Below are 22,124 nucleotides of genomic sequence, written 5' to 3'. Positions count from 1 at the left end.
AAATACCAGTCAACTTCCGCTTGGTAACTCAGTTCTGGTTTGGACTCAACTTATACACAACTGTACTATCAATTTTCATTTCTCTGCAGCCTTATTCAAGTATACGGGTGACTGCCCCAAACCTTTTTCCTGTGTCAAGGCGTTTCCTTTAACAGTGTATAAATAAGATCACGTTCCTTGGCCTTTGTCTGACTTAAAATACAGGCTGTGTGTCATATCTGAGAGAGGAGTTATAATGGGAGGGGGGCAACCCAAAAACCAGAGCTGACACAGGGACTACAATTCCCATCAGGCTGCAAGAGAATTTCGTAAACGGGATGCACTACAAAGTTTTTCACCAGCATAAGCGCGATCTTAAAACACCACAGGTATGTACAGCATTTTCTTCTCAGCTAATTTGGATACCAGTTTTATTGTCTTGCTGGATTACAGCTGTTGTCTAAGAGCACACCTTTTTGTCTCATTTTGGGTTATGTTTAGCCGTGTTCCATTTCCAAATGAATTTTTTCCCCCATTTATTTACAACAGCAAGGCCGGGTACTTCGGCTGGTAACTACATTATTTAGTTTCACATTAGGAAACACACAGTACATCTGCAGAGATGAAATATGTCAAAGGGTTAGGCACAGCTACACTAAAGGTGTACATACAGGAATACATCTGACTCTCAATATTTGGAATACAAATATGGTGTCTGTCACTACTGCTTGGCGCTCATATTTTGCTTCTTATAAATGATCATTATGGGACTAGCTTTATAGTCAGTTAGGTTTTTATAAAACAAAAACACCTTCCATACATTATCAGGTTCACTTAATTCAGCAGAGGACCACAGATGATGGTGCATAGCCCACCAACAAACAAATATTCACACAGACGTCTTATTTAGAGTGGTCTACTAATCTAATGCAAATATTTAGAAGTCCCCTGAAAAAAGTTAATGCAGGCACTGGGGGGGAAAGTGCAAAGTGAAGAAAGACAGTGCCTGAATTGAGGACCGAATCTAGAACTCTTATGCTGTGAGGCAGCAGCATTAATCATCTCACCACCATATTGCCATTTAAAACAAAACAAGACCCTACATGTAAACACTACAGACGTTCATATGAAAGTCAAACATGAATGGTATTTTTTTTTTTTTAATAAGTTTGCATAAGTCAACATTTAAATAATCAGGGATGTCCAAGGCTCCACATATAACAATGACAGAGGCATGGATCTAAACCCATGTGTTCCATTACAGGATTGCAAAATGGCCTCAGCCCATTCATAGCAACACTGGGTGTAAGGCAGAAACCAGCAGTGAAAAGGGAAACCACTCCCTTGCACATCACAGCATTTGGCCTTCGACGTTCATATCATCAGGGTGTTGTCTGTCAGCCCTCTTCTATGTGTCAACACAGAAAGGTACTTCATTTTGCCAACTCTGCTGCAAAACCATTAAAACTGCAGAATGTCTTAATCATCTCTAGACTTGCAAATAATAACATATTACAATGATAATATATTGTTTTTATAAAAGGCACCCTTCTGATTAATGAAATTTATTCCCTCTGTGGCATGCTGAGCACTTAAATCTTGTATTTTGCTAACGCAGAAAATAAAGTTTGACTTTGGCATGGATAATGGTTAAAGTGTTTCTCAAATTTATTGGTTTAAAAAACCTGACAGTATGACAACAGCCTTTTGATCTACCTTAAAAAGAGGTGAGGTGAACATTTATTTTCGGCCCTTATTTTACTTCACCTTTAAAGAGTAAGGAATTCACATTATTTTGATACCCTGAAGAAGGTTCCGTCATTGTTTCCTTGGTTTGTAATAACCAAATGAAATATAAATAACAAATCTGCAGTCTGTGCTTTGCCACTCGTACTAAGAGGCTGAGTGACCAAATACATAGGAGTAACACTAGGGGACAAAGTTGAAAAGTGTAAATGTGAATTATTTCCAACCTATTCAGTATAATATTTGTGTTGTATTAAAGACTTATCATCTGCAGTATGAAGTGTTGCAGCTCACACTAAGCTAGAAGTTCATTTGTTATCTCAGGGAAACTAGAAAATGTCTTCATGGTAAACCACTCCAACAGAATGCAAATACTGTGAAACATTATGGTGACACATGAAACTCTGACTATTATTAAATAAAGCTTATCTATTAAAAAGCACAAAAGAACAGCTTCTTTTCCTTTCAGGGCTCAATGCAAAACTCAGAATCAGTGCTTTTGAGGTTGTCTTGCAGGCTATTTATAATGTAGCATGAAGAAAGATGGAATTTTGTCCAGCCACTTACAGTAAGTACTGTATGATGCTTCTTAAAAGCCAAAGCAGGATTCTATAAACGTTCGATTTTCTTCTTCTTATATTTCCTTCCACTCGGTGAGCAATCAGTGCATCATCAAGAGTTGCATGTGCATTTAAAATGCATTAGACAAGTATTAAAACTTACAAAGTCTTAAAGAATGCTCACTCCATCTTCTTCTGTTCACATTTTTCTTGATAGGACTTGTACTGAGAATCTGTGCTGAAGATTTTATCCCACCAAGTAAAGCTAGAAGAGTAGTTCCCAACAAAATTCATGTGGTGAAAATCATGGAAGCGGGCCCCAGCATAGAAAGGCACAAGATGCAGTGGATTCATGGGGATATCATAGCCACTAAATCCAAAAACAAAACAATAATTAGTACTTTTAAAGCTGCACTATATACCATTCATATGTTCAGTGTACAAACCCACTTACTATAATACAGGGCGGCGCAGGGAAACGAGAAATTTTCAATTAACATTCAATGCACGAATAAACACATTACAAAATATATTTAATGATGAAATGTATTGTACAGGACATGCAATTAATGATGGTAATAAATATTAATTTTATGTTTTGAAGAAAACATCATGAAGGTGTTGTCCATTTCTCCATACACATTCTGACAGCCAGTTGTGAAAATTTTACATTTGAGGCATTTCATTTTGTTCAATTCTGGAACATTTCTTAAACACACATGGTAAATATTAGAAAGGCTTGTATTTTTATTACATTATGAATATATAGAAAGAATGAAAAATCTTTACAACTTCAAAATGTTAAAATTACTGCATACAGTGATGATCGGTATTTTTTGTCATTATGCAAAAGTTTTCAAAATCAAAACCTCTGAAAGTGAAATTGTATGAAATGAAAATCAGCAACCACAAGTGTCTCTCTTACCCACCAAAAAGACATTCTGGTGCTATTTCTCTAAAGGATGCCTCTCTTCTGGAAAGGTCTATTCTACCAGACAAGATATGAAATGAAAACTGTGGTGTGACGTTTCAGCCAGGGTTCCCCATGAACCTGGGGTTCAGAGGTCTCTTTAATGTCTTTTTTGTTCACTGCTATGTTCTGTGTGCGCCCCAAGAAGCAGGTCCAGTTTCCTTAGATTTATGTTTGCTAAAAGGACTGCCTTTTTTTAAGGCATTGCTGTATGCATCCTTTGTGCTCCTCTGAGTTTCTTGTTTGAAAACATTTTTGTAATAAATCAATTTATTTATAAAGATTACACATTTGTCCTTTTTCTAACTAGCCTGTGTCTAATGGTCTTGCTCCCTCTAATGGGCATTTTGAGTCATTGTTCCGAACTATGTGCTTACAAAATCTTTAGTTCGTAACATGTGGTAAGCTTATTATAGGTTTTCCCAATTATATTAGCAGAAGCCACTGTACATCTTTTTAAGATATGGATGGCAAAGGAAACCAAAATCAGTAGAGAAGAGGGGTATCTGGCTTTAAAATGCATTACCATTCAATACATTTATTATATTTACTGACTATACTGTTTCCATAGTTTAAAATAAAATATATAAAATGCACTATTCATGTCATGCTAATGATATATTCAAGAAACTGACAGCCTTAATAGTCAGCATTTCAGTCTACCCTCATATATACAGTATATATATATATATATATATATATATATACAGTATATATATATATATATATATATATATATATATACACACACACACAATATATATATATATATATATATATATATTATATATATACTGTATACAGTATATAATATATACTATATATACAGTATATATACATCCATCCATTTTCCAACCCACTGAATCCGAACACAGGGTCATGGGGGTCTGCTGGAGCCAATCCCAGCCAACACAGGGCACAAGGCAGGGAACCAATCCCGGGCAGGGTGCCAACCCACCGCAGGACACACACAAACACACCCACACACCAAGCACACACTAGGGCCAATTTAGAATCGCCAATCCACCTAACCTGTATGTCTTTGGACTGTGGGAGGAAACCGGAGTGCCCAGAGGAAACCCACGAAGACACGGGGAGAACATGCAAACTCCACGCAGGGTGGACCCGGGAAGTGAACCCGGGTCTCCTAACTGCGAGGCAGCAGCGCTACCACTGCGCCACCGTGCCGCCCAGTATATATACAGTATATATATATATATATATATATATATATATATATATATATATATATATATATATATATATATATATATATATATATATATATATTTTATATATACACATATACACACACACACATACATACTGTGGTACCCGGATGAGGGTGGTACAAGGCCGGGACACCCGAGAAGACCGGAGGAGGGCTTGTGCTTCCTCCAGACCTCGAGGGGGTGACAGCCCTGGGGGCCACGGGTACAGAGCTGGGAAGCTCGGCCCTGTAGAGGCCCGTGGTCACCGCCAGGGGGCACCCCAGTACCTGGAGGACCCTGGACCTCAGCACTTCCACCACACCAGGAAGTCCTGGGGGGAAGAGGAACAGGGACACCCAGAGTGCTGGCGGGGAGACAGCCGGCACTTCCGCCACACTGGGGCGTGTCGATGGGAGATTGCCGGGAACACACCTGGAGCACATGCGGGTGCTTATTTAAAGGGGCCGCCTCCCTTCAGAGATGGACTTGAGTCGGGAGAGTAGTGTGGATGAGGTATCTGGAGGGGAGAAGAAGGCGGTCTGAAGAAAAGAAGGCATTGTGTGTTGGCCAAGGGGGATATTGGGGGCTTGTGAGCTGAGTTTGTAAATATGGAAGACCACAATAAACGTGTGTGGGGAACTTACAACGTGTCTGCCTGTCGGTGTCCTGGTCATATTCCACAATACATACATACACAGTCATATGAAAAAGTTTGGGAACCCCTCTCAGCCTGCATAATAATTGACTCTCCTTTCAACAAAAAAGATAACAGTGGTATGCCTTTCATTTCCTACGAACATCTGAGTACTGCGGTGTTTTCCAAACAAAGATTTTTAGTGAAGCAGTATTTAGTTGTATGAAATTAAATCAAATGTGAAAAACTGGCTGTGCACAAATGTGGGTCCCCTTGTAATTTTGCTGATTTGAATTCATGTAACTGCTCAATGCTGATTAGTTGTAACACCAAATTGGTCAGATGAGCTCGTTAAGCCTTGAACTTCATAGACAGGTGTGTCCTTGCAAGTTGTCCTTCCCTTTGACTCTCCTCTGAAGAGTGACAGCATGGGATTCTCAAAGAAACTCTCAAAAGATATGAAAACAAAGATTGTTCAGTATCCTGGTTTAGGGGAAGGCTACAAAAAGCTATCTCAGAGGTTTAAACTGTCAGTTTCAACTGTAAGGAATGGAATCAGGTAATGGAAGGCCACAGGCACAGTTGCTGTCAAACCCAGCAGGTCTGGCAGGCCAAGAAAAATACAGGAGCGGCATATGAGCAGCATTGTGAGAATGGTTACAGACAACCCACAGATCACCTCCAAAGACCTGCAAGAACATCTTGCTGGAGATGGTGTATCTGTACATCGTTCTACAATCAATGGGATGATTTGAAGCAGGCTGTCCATGCTCTGCAGCCATCAAATTTAACTGAACTGGAGAGATTTTGTATGGAAGAATGGTCAAAAATACCTCCATCCAGAATCCAGACACTCATCAAAGGCTACAGGAGGACAGCGTCTAGAGGCTGTTAGATTTGCAAAAGGAGGCTCAACTAAGTATTGATGGAATATCTCTGTTGTGGTACCCAAATTTATGCACCTGTCTAATTTTGTTATGATGCATATTGCATATTTTCTGTTAATCCAATAAACTTTATGTCACTGCTGAAATATTACTGTTTCCATAAGACATGTCATATACTGTATTAAAAGGAAGTTGCTACTTTGAAAGCTCAGCCAATGAGAAACAAAAATCCAAAGAATTAAGAGGGTTTCCAAACTTTTTCATATGACTGTATATATACCTGTATATACACACATATATATATACATACATACACACATGAACATGTCTAACCACATCACAAATAACCAAGATTCTATGGCATTCTTTCAAAATTCTTGTAAAGAACTTTACTTGTACATACAGCATACAAAAAACTATTTTTGCGGTCCTGTTTTAAGCTTTTACTGTTTCTGCTCCGCCTCGCAGTTAGGAGACCCAGGTTCGCTTCCCGGGTCCACCCTACGTGGAGTTTGCATGTTCTCCCCGTGTCTGCGTGGGTTTCCTCCGGGCACTCCGGTTTCCTCCCACGGTCCAAAGACATGCAGGTTAGGTGGATTGGTGATTCTAAATTGGCCCTAGTGTGTGCTTGGTGTGTGGGTGTGTTTGTGTGTGTGTCCTGTGGTGGGTTGGCACCCTGCCCGGGATTGGTTCCCTGCCTTGTGCCCTGTGTTGGCTGGGATTGGCTCCAGCAGACCCCCGTGACCCTGTGTTCGGATTCAGCGGGTTGGAAAATGGATGGATGGATGGATGTTTCTGCTCCATACTAATTTTTGGCATGGGCCTTTCTGTTATCAAAGATATCTTCTTTATCTTCTTTGAACTGTTTTGTATTTAATTTAGGCTTCCCCTGAATTACAAACTACTGCTTTATAAAATTCAGGTATACAAAGCCTCTTTTGTCTTATGAACTACAGTGAAGCTGAATTTTCTTAATTATGAAGAGTACGGGATGGTTTTCAAACATTTTCTCTAACGCATTCTTTCAAGTCATTTACATTCATTCTATGTGCACCTTGCAGCAGACTGTAGAAAGGGGCAGGGCTGGATGTTGGTGATGCACAACAATAGTCTCAGTCACTCTTACAGCTGAAGGTGCATTTGTGAGTTGTGGTTCAGTTGGCTTGTCATGTGTGACGCTCACATCTTCTCACATTATCTTGAGCATCAGAACTTCAAAAAAAGATTGGAAATCACTGGAAAAGCCCAAGAAAGTTCAAATAGCCATTCCTTTGAATATGAAACCAAAAGTGATAAAGTATAGGTAAAGGGTTTAATTATATAGGATTTAATAATGGGATGATACCTTATTAGGGTTTGTTTAGATGTGTAATGCTATTATTAATCTTATTCTATAAATGTTTATATTTTGATGTTAAGAAACAAAGGGAGTCATTTTTTGGGGCCATAGCACGCTTAAAATTTCTTCTACTTAAATTGCCCTATTGGTAAAATGAAAATTAACCTTATGAAGCAGGGCTTCAGGAACAGTTAATCTTTACAAGGCCAAGGTGAGCCTGTATGTTTATTACATGATAATTTATATTTCCTTGAGGATAGTATATGAAAAAACACATTTATTAATTAACCTATTGTGTTGTTTCCCAAAGGTTACAACTAAATTATATCAGAGCTACTGTATAATCCAAGAATATGTTAAAATGTAATATAATGCGAATAGAAACAAAAGAGGCCTACCTGTGTACATCAATTGTTTCCAGAAGACGAACACATACCCAAGCCCAGAGAAGAATCATGTGATTACAAAATACCATAATACCAATGAAGAAACCAGCACCCAGAATAATCGTTTCTAAAGGATGTGCATATTCTGCTTGCATTCCAAATGGTGACTGCATAAACAAAAAGGAAATTCAAAATAAAGACAATTAAATCATATTTTTTTTACACAGTCTTGTAAACTTCTCCTTTGATAAAGTAGATTTTCTATTGAATATAAACCTTGTCCTAAATTGTCCTTAGTGTGTGTGTGCCCCGCGGTGGGCTGGTACCTTGCCCAGGGATTTGTTCCTGCCTTGTGCCTTGTGTTGGCTGGGATTGGCTCCAGCAGACCCCCATGACCCTGTCTTAATGGATGGATGGATATAAACCTTGTTAGAGTATGGTGACCAACTATTCCAGTCTTAAATGTCCAATTTGTAGGCCTAAATTAGAAATGTATAGCAAATTAAATCAATTATTAAGGCTGCCAGGGTTTATAGTAATGCAAATTTAGAAGACTTAAATGGCAAACTAAACTAGGACAGGTAGTGCTGAAAGGCATATTCCATATTTGATAGACTGAATGTTGTGTACAAACTTACAGTCTGCACCTAGATTACTGTGAGAAAAGTAGAACCCAGAGAAGAAAGAGGTTGGAAAGGGCTAGACAATCTTGATGTCAAAAAATATGCTGGCTTCAAAAACCAGAAAGTATACAAACGTTTCCGAGAATAAAAGAGAATTTAAATTAAAAAAAATGTAGCCGAGATTCTGAAGCCACACTAAAAAGAACTGAACACTAGCCAAAAATGAGGCAAAGTCAAACAATACAGTTCTGATTTTAAAATAATCCCAGGACTTGGAAAACAAGGACACTGTACTGCTGTCTTAAGTAGTTGATTTGGGATAACACTGTCTGTTGCACTGAATGTCACATGGCGATAACTGGAGTAGCTAGATGGATTGCGAACAGATTCAAAATGATGGCGGAAAAACGTCACCATCACGACAAGAAACAAAAGCAAAATCAACTGGGCACAATACACAAACAATAAGGTTTAAAACACTATGTTAGTTAGCATAAAAGCTAATAAGCTTTAATTAATTGAAAAAAATAAAATAAAGGGTTGATCTTAAAATACCATTTGATGAAAAAAAAAACAACACAAAATGGTGCACTTTTTTTTTTTTTTAACATGTGAGATCACATCTTTCAGTTTTTGCTTTACTTTGCTAATAAATAAAAGTGTTTACTTTGTCCTTAAAAGTATTGTTTCTAAGCATACGAAAAAAGTACAGATGGAAATTAAGACTTATTACTATTACAGTATTAGTATTCCAGAAAAATGATATAATGTGGCAAATATAAGCTGAAAAGGAAACTAACATGAAAATCTATCCATCCATCCATTTTCCAACCCGCTGAATCCGAACACAGGGTCACGGGGGTCTGCTGGAGCCAATCCCAGCCAACACAGGGCACAAGGCAGGAACCAATCCCGGGCAGGGTGCTAACCCACCGCAGGACACACACAAACACACCCACACACCAAGCACACACTAGGGCCAATCCACCTAACCTGCATGTCTTTGGACTGTGGGAGGAAACTCACGCAGACACGGGGAGAACATGCAAACTCCATGCAGGGAGGACCCGGGAAGCGAACCCAGGTCTCCTAACTGCGAGGCAGCAGTGCTACCATTGTGCCACCGTGCCACCCCAACATGAAAATGACTAAGATAAGAATTATTAAGTGAATGTGCAGAGTCTGGGAAGAAAAAGGAATGCAGAGATGACAGATACTATTGTTATGGATGAAAAACGGAAAATAAACTAAGAGGGTTTAAGCATGTGGTGAGCAAGGCAGAAAATGACTGGGTGAAAAAGTGCACAGAGAAGTTACTAGAAGGGTGAGCACATGAAAAAAGACAGCACTAACTGCACTAAAATTCCTCATTTTAATCTGCCTTCTTTATGAACTGTTTCTTCCTTTTCTTTCATTGTAAACTCCAAAAAAAAAAAAAACCCTACAATTTCAATTTATGATTATAAAAATGAGTGCTATTCAGAAAAGGTGACAAAAACACTTATATTTAAACAGGAAATGATTAATGGGTGCAGAAATATGCTGGAGACCCCAAATATATGTAGAAGGGAAAAATGCAAAATTCTTGTGCTATAGTTACATTTTTCATGTACTTGAAAAGAATAGTTTCACTGCCCAATGAATGGCGCTTTTTCAGAAAAGGTTATTATCCAATAAATAAAATCATTTACATTACACTAACAACTAAAACATGTGTCAAAGTATGTGCTGTGTAATACTAATACACCTTGAAAATATTTTACAGCTTAACAGTTTTTTTTAATTTAATCAAATTAAAATGCAACAACTTACTGTGAACTCATGATGAACTTTATGGATATATTTATATATTCTTTTATGGTGAAGAAGTCTGTGCAAGAAGTAATGCCATGCATCTTCAATTACTGCACAGCCAAAGCACTGAGCTAAAATGTAAGGCCTTGGGGAAAAAAAAAAATCTCATCAAATAATAATAATACATTTTATTTATATAGCACCTTTCCCATGCTCAAGGCACTTACACAGTTCAAGTCAATTGCACCCATGAAATATTCATACAATAAAAAGAAAGTGAACAATTGCAAAAAGTTTAGGTTTAACGCTAATTTTAATGAAAAGTGTTGATGAATGGGAAGAGCGGCAGCAACCTGTGTGCGCCAGCATCCCCTCCACATTCAAAAATTATTATAAAATTACCCATTTACATCATCATTTTCATATGGCATATTCTCCATCAGCCTAACAGTGAAACAGTGTATTTTAGGAAAATAAAAATGCCACTTTTTATGTATTTTATTACTTGTCCTATCTAATAGTTCATTTTCTATTTTTAAAAATTTAATATAAGAATAATTAGCAATGAAAACACAAAATTTAGTAGAAGGTCAAACATACAGACAGGTACATTTTAGCTTAAAATGAAAACCAGATGTATAAGCAGAGCTATAGGAATTTTATTTGAAATGCTGAAAGAGAAAGGAAACAAATACATATTAAAAGGCTGTACTCAGGAAAGGTTTGAATTATATGGCCTCAGTACAACTGCAATTTTCGAAATGGGTTTTGAAAAAAGTCATTTGGAGGTGTGAGTCAACCCCACTAATCATAAAGACTGAGTGGGATACAATTACCAGTTTCAGAAAAGAAAACCAACACCTTGTATATATGTTTTTTTTGGTTACGTGCCTGCAGACCCACTCTATAACTTTTTGTGCATTGCAAGGCTTTTTTTAAAATAAAAATATTCCTCCTAAACTATTACCTAGTATATTTCATTTTTTGTAATAGATGTGGCTCCAGAAATTCTTCAAAAAATAATACAAAAAAAAAAAAGGTCTGTCATACTCATACAATCAAAAATTAGAATAGGTATACAGATTTTAGATAAAATGCAAAGCCATAGGCTCCAGGCCAGAAGAGTGTTTAACATATCTTAAAGAAGTGTGGACTTTTTTCCTAATGATTGTCTACACAAACGGAGTAATTCCCTGCAGTTCTTTAGACTTTTTTTTCCTTCCCTAAATTAACACAATGCATAAAATCGAAACAGTTACGAAGATGCCACATATATTGCATCCTAAATTAACACAATGCATAAAATCGAAACAGTTACGAAGATGCCACATATATTGCATCCACAATATGGTTATGCACATTTCAAAATCTCAACATGAGGCAGACAATGCTTTTAATCATAACTGCAGTAGTGTAGATGTAGCCTTGAACAAACCCCACAGTTATACTGACACAGACTGGTTTACTGAACATGCAACTATTTGGGAATGTGTGAGAAAAACCTATTTAGACCCAAGAAGATCAGCCAAATTCCACACAAACAAACCACCAAGTTCCTGAACCCCTACAGTGGAAGCTCCAACTACAGTGCCTCCATGACTGATCTTGGACAGCCTTGAAAAAAAAATGATAAAAAAAAAAAAACAATTTTAAATGGTGATTGAGAAAATCTACTCATCAATTGACAATACACTGCAAAAATAAGTGTGCCTATGGCCTTCTTAATGTTCACCTCAAAACCATTTAGAATTTCAGTAGGTGGTATAAAGTCCATTATTGCTGAAGAGTGGTTTTAGTGTGCCATGTACAGTAAATATTTCCTCACATGCCTATCTCTATTCTCTATCCCTTATCCTCTCCTATACCTCTCTTTTGCTCCTAGCTCCTCCCCTCTGTTGCTACGCAACAATTATTGCACAGTGTGCAAACCCAGCCACAGGGGATGCACAAACCAGTGTGTTTCTTCGTGCCGGTCCCAAGCCCGGATAAATGGGGAGGGTTACGTCAGGAAGGGCATCCGGTGTAAAATTTTGCCAAATCAATATGTGGACAACAATACAAATTTCCATACCGGATCAGTCGAGCCCCGGGTTAACAACAACCGGCATCAGTACTGTTAGCCAACAGGGTGCTGGCGGAAATTGGGCTACTCTTTTGGTGAGTCGTGTCCGGAGGCAGGAGGAAAGTAAAGAGAGTGGAACTGAGGGTAGGAACTTTGAATGTTGGCAGTATGAATGGTAAGGGGAGAGAGTTAGCAGATATGATGGAGAGAAGGAAGGTTGATATATTGTGCGTGCAAGAGACTAAATGGAAGGGGAGTAAGGTCAGGTGGATCGGAGGTGGATTCAAATTGTTCTATCATGGCGTGGATAGGAGGAGAAATGGGGTAGGAGTTATTCTGAAGGAACAGTATGTCAAGAGTGTTTTGGAGGTGAAAAGAGTGTCAGGCAGAGTAATGATTATGAAGCTGGAAATTGGAGGTGTGATGATGAATGTTGTTAGTGCATATGCCCAACAAGTTGGGTGTGCGATGGGTGAGAAAGAAGATTTTTGGAGTGAGTTGGATGAAGTGATGAATAGTGTATCCAAGGGACAGAAAGTTGTGATTGGAGCGGATTTCAATGGACATGTTGGTGAAGGGTGCAGTGGAGACGAGGAGGTGATGGGTAGGTATGGTGTCAAGGAGACGAATGAAGAAGGTCAGAAGATAGTGGATTTTGCCAAAAGGATGGACATGGCTGTGGTGAATACGTATTTTAAGAAGAGGGAGGAACATAGGGTTACATACAAGAGAGGAGGAAGATGCACACAGGTAGATTACATCCTATGCAGAAGAGCTGATCTGAAGGAGATTGAAGACTGCAAATTGGTGGCAGGGGAAAGTGTAGTTAAGCAGCATAGGATAGTGGTCTGTAGGATGACGTTGGAGATCAAGAAGAGGAAGAGAATGGTGGAAGTTGAAAAAGGAAGACTGCAAGGTTGAGTTTAGGTAGGAGGTGAGACAGGCACTGAGTGGCAGTGAAGAGTTACCAGGCAGCTGGGAAACTACAGCAGATGTAGTAAGGGTGACAGCAAGAAGGGTGCTTGGCGTGACATCTGGAAAGAGGAAGGAGGAAAAGGAAACCTGGTGGTGGAATGAGGAAATACAGGAGAGTATACAGAGGAAGAGGATGGCAAAGAAGAAGTGGGATAGTTAGAGACATGCAGAAAGCAGACAAGAGTACAAGGAGATAAGGTGCAAGGTGAAGAGAGAGGTGGCGAAGACTAAAGAAAAGGTGTATGATGAGTTGTATGAGAGATTGGACACTAAGGAGGGAGAAAAGGACCTGTACCAATTGGCTAGACAGAGAGACCAAGCTGGGAAAGATGTGCAGCAGATTAGGGTGATGAAGGATAAAGATGGAACGTACTCACAAGCGAGGAGAGGGTGTTGAGCAGATGGAAAGAGTACTTTGGGAGGCTGATGAATGAAGAGAATAAGAGAGAGAAGAGGTTGGACGATGTGGAGATAGTCAATCAGGTAGTGCAATGGATTAGCAAGGAGGAAGTAAGGACAGCTATGAAGAGGATGAAAACTGTAAAGGCCTTTGGTCCAGATGACATACCTATGGAAACATGGAGGTGTTTATGAGAGATGGCAGTGGAGTTTTTAACCAGATTGTTCAATGGAATCTTGGAAAAGATGCCTGAGGAATGGAGAAGAAGTGTACTGGTGCCGATATTTAAGAATAAGGGGGATGTGCAGGACTGCAGTAACTACAGGGGAATAAAATTGATGAGCCACAGCAAAAAGTTATGGGAAAGAGTAGTGGAAGCTAGGTTAAGAAGTGAGGTGATGATTAGTGAGTAGCAGTATGGTTTCATGCCAAGAAAGAGCACTACGGATGCAATGTTTTCAATAAGGATATTGATGGAGAAGTTTAGAGAAGGCCAGAAGGAGTTGCATTGCGTCTTTGTGGACCTGAAGAAAGCATATGACAGGGTGCCTCGAGAGGAACTGTGGTATTGTATGAGGAAGTTGGGAGTGGAAGAGAAGTACGTAACAGTTGTACAGATATGTACGAGGGAAGTGTGACAGTGGTGAGGTCTGCGGTAGGAGTGATGGATGCATTCAAGTTGGAGGTGGGATTACATCAGGGATCGGCTCTGAGCCCTTTCTTATTTGCAATGGTGATGGACAGGTTGACAGACAAGATTAGAAAGGAGTCCATGTGGACTATGATATTTGCTGATGACATTGTGATCTGTACCGAGAGTAGGGAGCAAGTTGAGGAGACCCTGGAGAGGTGGAGATATGCTCTAGAGAGGAGAGGAATGAAGGTCAGTAGGAACAAGACAGAATACATGTGTGTGAATGAGAGGGAGGTCAGTGGAATGGTGAGGATGCAGGGAGTAGAGTTGGTGAAGGTGGATGAGTTTAAATACTTGGGATCAACAATACAGAGTAATGGGGATTGTGGAAGAGAGGTGAAAAAGAGCGTGCAGGCAGGGTGGAATGGGTGGAGAAGAGTGTCAGGAGTGATTTGTGACAGACGGGTATCAGCAAGAGTGAAAGGGAAGGTCTACAGGACGGTTGTGAGACCAACTATGTTATATGGGTTGGAGACGGTGGTACTGACCAGAAAACAGGAGAGAGAGCTGGAGGTGGCAGAGGTAAAGATGCTAAGATTTGCATTGAGTGTGACGAGGATGGACAGGATTAGAAATGAGAACATTAGAGGGTCAGCTCAAGTTGGACGGTTGGGAGACAAAGTCAGAGAGGCGAGATTGTGTTGGTTTGGACATGTGCAGAGGAGAGATGCTGGGTATATTGGGAGAAGGATGCTGAAGATGGAGCTGCCAGGGAAGAGGAAAAGAGGAAGGCCTAAGCGAAGGTTTATGAATGTGGTGAGAGAGAACATGCAGGTGATGGGTGTAACAGAACAAGATGCAGAGGATGAAAGATATGGAAGAAGATGATCTGCTGTGGCAACCCCTAACAGGAGCAGTCGAAAGAAGAAGAGGAGCTCAAATGAGCACTAGGCATTTCACAGCATATTGTACTGTTATGTATAATTTGTATGCAACAAATAAAATTTGATTCAATCTGATGATGGATGGACAGAAGACATAAACTAGGGTAGCTTTGATGCTGTTTTGCTTGAACACTTTTAAGATCTGCAAAAGCCCGTCTGGAGATCTACTTGTTTAGCAGTTTGTCTTCCTTGGTTAGAGTTTTTGACCTTAAGCCTTACCTTTTGAGACTGGTTTATGAATTTGCTTCAATTAGTGATCTCTTGCCTGTTTTTTGAATACAGTTATGTAGATTTGTTCACATTGCTTGTCTACTAATTTGTGTATAACCACCTCCTTGTTTCTTTTTGGATTATGGACTTGTGTAGTTAAACTTTGATAATTTTATCATATGTATGCACCTTCTATAGCATGTCCTAACCTGTATTATTATACTGGTGCACGCAGCCAGCTGTGCTTTAGACAATCGATGTATGCACAGCATTCTACCAGCCCTAGCAGCTCCTGCCACAGGGTCACACTGCAGACCTTCCAGCTCCTGTCTGGGCAGTGAGTAGGCATACATCAGACAGCCATGATACAAGGTAAGTGGAAAAAAATTATAAAAGTGCAATAAACTAATGATGCATTTCAAACATACATAATTTTCAAAATGAAGTATTGAAATTTGAATTGAAAATTTAAAATAATCTAAAAATAATTCTCTAACATTTTATTCCTATCAGTTTTATGTTTCCTACAGAAACTATAATGAGAAGAGGCGGATGTTTACTTTGGCAATTTTTCCTTTAAACTTCTTCTGCAAACAAAAAATTTGATTTCAACAAGCAAAAAAAAAAAATATCTAATGGAAAATAAAAGCACTGCGGATCAATTCACCCATTAAAGATGTTATGTTTCATAATAAAAAGGCCTAGATGGTTTTTTAAATGAATGGGAGATGTACTGCTGTGCACATCTGGCAGAACTACAGAAGCACCTTCTGTCTTGATTGTACCAATTTAACTTTTGTCGGACTTTAAAAAGAGAGTAACAAAATTAATGCAAAATCTGTTTACAAGTGAATGACTACAATAACTTTACCATCGAGGCATTGTATCCCAGTCATAAGGAATGCTGAAGAACTCAGTAAAGTGGTAAGTGCCACATATCATAGGCAGCTGAATGCAGAAATGGTTGAATAGCAACATTTTGAAGCACTTCCACTGTTTTTCCCAAGTTTCTGGTTTGTCCTGAAAAAGAGTATTTTTTTAGAAAGACAAATAGAAAACTGTAATAGTATTACCTATTTTCACTCTACAGAACATTTTTAACAATAGATTTAATTTCCTTTCAGACAGCAGAGGTTTTGAATAATTTGGATTCTTTCAAATGAGGATTTATTAGGGATCATGGCCTCCAGGCCTTCACTTCTCCTAGTGCAGTCCCAAATCTTGAAAACATGACCATTCAGGACAAAAAAGGGACATGGCTGATCATGATAGGATGAAGAGTCCTGGTGATGTAGTTTCAAGTCAGATTTAAATGTACACTTAGAATAAAGAATACACAGAGACAAGGTCCAAACAAATGAAGTGCAACGTATTATGCAGGTTAAATCAGGAAAGACGTAATCTAACGAAAGACAAACAAGATCATCACACAGGTTGTGGCAAACACCAAAACGTAATGCCACATATAGGATGACTCACTTTTAGTGAAGGCCAGAAGAAATGATCTCATGAAGAAAACTCACATTTGCAGGATATGTTCAAATCTGGTAAACTAGCCTGAGCAATTAGCAGACAAGGACTGCTAGAATGCATTACTGTTGAAGTACTTTTATTGAAGACTTAGAGCCTATTCAGGCACATACCATAAATGGACTGGCACCTTGTCCAGGACCGTTTTCTGCCTTACACCTAGTTCTGCCCTGACAGACTTTGGACTTACCTGTACATGACACTAAATTAGATTAGGCGGTTTGACAGTATTATCTTGAGGTCTTCACTGTTTGGGTTTCATGAGCTTCAGCTTATAGACAAAGCATATTTACTCACTAAATGACACAGGAGAGAACATTTCCAATTTCTTCAAAATATTCAGCTAAGTAAAATGAAGAATGTGCCACTGTCAATTATACATTATTTACTACCACCTACATTCAAAAGCCTACATTGCAATATGACGATGCAGACGTTCTTAAATCTCAGAAGAGTAAGAAAACTAGCTAAAGGCTCAGCCATTAACACTATAGGGTACCCAAACATTGAAATGATTAGAAAAGACACACTGGTCGGTGCATTTAAATCAAGACACAAGAATAATTATTCACGTTAGAGCCACTGTGAAGTTTGTGTCTTATTGCTGTCTTACATTACTTTTTAATAAATTTTAATAATTCTTTTAATCATACTAAGTCTTCCCCATTTTCTTTCTCTTTGCAGTGACTATAGTAGAATTTAGACCGCCCTGAAGTGGATGCATTGTGTCATATAATGGGCCAGTTCTATCTGAATAAAGTTGTCATTGATTGCTTATAGAAAGATCTTTTTCAGAATGCAGCTGTCCTAAGACATTTGGGATTTGACTTAAAACTGTATTTTTGAATATTGCACAAGGTTTCTCTGGTAATGTTTCTCCAACATATTTCACGGTGTATACTTCATGTCTTTTTTTTCCATCCTACATTTGTAACCATGGTTTAGAGCACTTGCCCATAAAGTGAAGTACACTTGGTAAGAATAAACTGAATTGAACTGATTATGGTCTTTTGGCATTAGATTTAAAAAAAGAGAAAGAAAAATGTTTCTCACCGGCTGTATTTTATACTTCTGCATGTAAGGAATAAACTGGAAAATGAATCCAGGCAAGCAGAACAAAAAGTAGATGAGTTCATGGACTATTAGAGAACCCCAAGTTGCGATCTGAAACTTAGTGTAATTGTTGAGCATGTAGTTCCACATATGCTTAAAGGACTGCTGCAGTGGATTGTCTGGCAATACTGAGTCCACATACTCGACAGCAAGGTAAGCAGAGCTCAGAATGCCAGCACTGCTGTTCACCGCCATCTTGTGTGTCTGTCAATTGTCCCGAATACTTAAAGTTCCTAAAAGAAAAAAAAAAAAAAGAAAAATTGTTATTGTAAAGTACTTTTTTTGATTCTTTAATGACGAGACCATGTAGTAAAAGCTATCAGTGCAACTCCCAATCTCATGTAGTAAAAAGTTTGCAGTATTTACTTCTAAAAGGCAGTACTAAAGATGAAATAATGTAGCTCTTTTGTACAGTACTTATTTTACCATGGATTATAAATTAGCTTACTTATTTATTTTCTATTTTTAATTACAGTTAGACCAGTAACAGCGCACTGCACGATAACGTGCAGAGAATACACTTGACTTATAGTTTTCATACTTTTTCTCTGTACGTTTACCATTCATTTGCTCAGAGGTTGATGCGCTTGCTGCTTCCTGAGCAGCTCCTCTTTTCTCCACCCTAGCAGCCCGCTTCTTCTCTTCCTTCATCGGCATCTTTTCACATTAAAACTGATTAAGTCATTGTTTGTGTTGCAATTATTTAGTATTTTTTCCTTAATTTTTCACTTAAGCTGGCACTTCAGTCTTCAATCTGCCATAAGAACGATTTAAGATATGAAGAGGTAGGGGAATTAACAGCGAAGGAGGTAGGGATGAGAACGGCGCCCGTACACATGCACTACACGGCTGTCCTGTTGGCCACTGCCGAGAGTTGATTTTACAATAACATAAAAATAAAGAGTAATAAAAATCATCACCCCGAAAGCGGATAGTAGACGTCACGTAGTATATGTGTACCATATTTCAGGTCAATAGTTCAAACGGTTTTGCAAGCTACAGGTGATTTAAAATCCTGGACAGACAAACAGACAGCCAAGGTAGCGTATTATATATAAAGATGGTAGCAATTTAATTATCATTGGCAGTCAAGTTGATTCCAGGATTAATAAATTCAATAGGTACTACAGTTAGGAAGTGTTGAAATTAATCGCATAATCGATGCACTGCGATACAGATGTGGACGATTCTGCATCGATGCAGTGGCAGAACATAATCGATTATTTCATAATGACATGCTTGGTGATTTTCTGGCAGCGGCATAAAAATTCTATTTAAAAAGTAGTCCCGGTAGTGACTGTGGCTGCCTGATCGGAGTACAGAGCTGCTCCGTGTAGAAGTAACTCGTCTCACTGATGTCACTCACTGCATACACGTCGGTAGAGCATGGCGGAGCAAGGCAGAGAGATTAAAAACGCTCCAAACATTTTAAAAGCTAATATCTGGACTCATTTTTGATTTTACGAACTGATTGGGAAGCATGAACTGGACAAGTCGTATGCGGTGTGTAAAGTCTTTCACACAAAAATTAAATATGATGGGAACATTACCAACAACACCACCCGCCAGAGAAATCCCAAACCCCGCAACTCCAAGAATTTACGTGACTCTGTCCACAATACCATCTAACTCTGAGAAAGGGAAGAAAATAACCCAGGCTGTGGCAGCCTTCATAGCGAAAGATTTACGGCCATATTCCGTTGTGGACAACGCCGGGTTTCAGTACCTGTTAAAGATGCTGGAGCCGCGGTACAAGGTCCCGTCGCGCAGCCACTTTACAGAAAAGGTTATACCAGCTCTTTACCATGAAACCAGAGCCGAGATAACACCGTCAATGAGCAAAGCTAGTCGGGCAGCAATAACGTGATTCATGGACTTCAGTGGCAATGGAGTCTTATGTTACACAACAGCACATAACATTAGCAAGGACTGGCAGTTATGTCCCATGAGCTGCAGACGAGAGCTGTGTTTGAGTTTCATACAGGCGCGCATCTGGCGGAGCTACTGTCTCATGTTGTGGAAGAATGGCAGCTATCAGATAAAGATGTGGTGCTCGTCTGCGGTGGGTTGGCACCCTGCCTGGGATTGGTTCCTGCCTTGTGCCTGTGTTGGCTGGGATTGGCTCTAGCAGACCCCCGTGACCCTGTGTTCGGATTCAGCGGGTTGGAAAGTGGATGGATGCTCGTGACGGACAATGCTTCAAACATGTTGGTTGCATCTCAAGTCGGAAAATTCCAGCATATAAGATGCTTCGCCCATACGCTGAATCTCGCCTCTCAGTGGGTGCTTAAAGTGACCTCACTTCTGGGAAGAATCCAACGTATATTGACATTCTTCCATCGCAGCACTACAGCCAGCCACCTTTTGAAAGTGAACCAGAAATGCATGGACTTAAAAATCAAAAACTGCTTACTGATGTTTCAACAAGGTGGAACAGTTCATACGACATGATCCAGAGGTTTCTGGAACAGCAACCTGCAATTTGTGCCACCTGGCTATCACCAGAAGTTCGAAGACAAGAGTCAGACCTCTGCACACTGAATGAAACTGACGTGTCAAAGGCAGAGGATGCTGTGAGGGCATTAAAGCCAATGAAGGATGTGACCACGCTGATGTCTGAAGAATGTAATCCAACGTCTCTCTCATTACTCCTCTCATCACATAACTTCTCTAAAACGAGACAGACACCATTACAGACTCAACCATGACTCAAGAGATTCAGAATGCTGTCAGAACGGATCTCATGTACAGGTACACCAGTGATGCAGAGAAGAAGATCCTTCTACAGCCTCTGCCCTGGATCCTCGCTTTAAGGGATTGCCTTTTCTAACAAAGAAGGAGAGATTGGATGTATACAGAGGAGCCAGCATCCTTGGAGGAAATTAAATCATGTATATTGTGAAATTTATAAAATTACTAGCTGATTACCCAGTGGCTTCACTCACTGAGTGCAAGGGAAAAAATCAAAATGTAATCTATAAGTTATTAAACAGTAAAACATTAACATTTAAGAAGTAAAGATACATTGAGCACTACTGGAGTGGTTTTGGGTAAACTACATTTTAAAGGCGGTAAAACACAACAGGTAAGTAGTACTAACAGCAGCTAAAATGTATTTGGATCATCTCTCGGTAGTAGATCCCTTGTGAAAGGCGCTACACGACCGCTGTGGTATAGCAATTACATTTTCTATGTGATCGTCCAAATTTCTGCCTGACAACCTTGCACTATGTGCCTGTGATTTAAGAGAAAAATAATTCTGATAAATGTGGACGCTGCCCTTCCGTGCTTAACGTGCAGAAGGTCCAAACAATTCCAACACTTTACATGAAGAGGTCTGTACATCTTTTTAGATGTAAACTCTCCATCTTCTTAAAATAATTGATCACAAAAGCAACCTTGAATGTTGTGGGGTTTTAGTGACCCAAACTCACCTTAAGGGACACTAAGTAATCATGTAGGGCAATTTACAAACAGAGTCCTGCTTCGATGGCGCTGATTACACTCATTTGCAAAGATTTCCATTCTCCCAGGAGCCGACGGGGCACTTGAAGTGTCACAAACAGTGCGAGAAGAGAGGACGCTGCCCGAAACTGTGAAGCTCTCGACCTGGCGGAGCAGCCCGACATTCCGCACCTCCCAGCGTCCACTTTGTTCTCACGACCCCTCGCCACTGAAGGCGGTCTCGTCTTCACATTGTTTACAGCTCATGCAGTTAAAAAGTACAAAGACACAAAGCTGTTTTCTTCATCTCTTCTACTATAAAAGTACTGCCAACTAAAAAAAAGTTACAATGTGGCAGTTTCCGCGACAGTCACGTGGACGAATAAATAAAACTTCTCTGTCAGAACACGCCTGGCGGCGGACACCTGGGAGAGGGTGACGCGGGGTGCACTTCTATGGGATAGATCGGCATGTTTGTGTTTACTTCTTTTTCAATATCAGTAAAATAACTCTCACACAAATAATAACAATTCGTAAAGACGATATAAAAATGGCGTCCACAAACAAACTGATTAGTTCCTGTATTATAATATGTTCTGTGGTCATACGTAATTTCCATATCATGTGGTCATACATAATTTCCGTTTCAAACGCGAAAAGAATTATATATATATATATATATA

General features: G+C 39.4%; 1 protein-coding gene across 1 annotated transcript; it reads right to left on the bottom strand.

Annotated features, from left to right (window-relative positions):
- Positions 1–765: 765 nt before the first annotated feature.
- On the bottom strand, positions 766–18,192 carry msmo1 (methylsterol monooxygenase 1). Its single transcript, XM_028805000.2, has 5 exons — positions 17,938–18,192; positions 16,226–16,374; positions 10,148–10,274; positions 7,725–7,879; positions 766–2,655 (listed from the first exon to the last, which is right to left on the bottom strand). The coding sequence occupies exons 1-5, from the start codon at positions 18,190–18,192 to the stop codon at positions 2,466–2,468; spliced, it is 876 nt and encodes a 291-aa protein (XP_028660833.1). The 3' UTR covers positions 766–2,465.
- Between the last annotated feature and the right edge of the window lie 3,932 nt (positions 18,193–22,124).

This window comes from Erpetoichthys calabaricus, chromosome 7 (genome assembly GCF_900747795.2).
Source record: "Erpetoichthys calabaricus chromosome 7, fErpCal1.3, whole genome shotgun sequence".
NCBI classification, from domain to species: domain Eukaryota; kingdom Metazoa; phylum Chordata; class Cladistia; order Polypteriformes; family Polypteridae; genus Erpetoichthys; species Erpetoichthys calabaricus.
The sequence above is the reverse complement of the archived record's forward strand: the minus strand, read 5'-3'. Positions and strand labels throughout refer to the sequence as shown.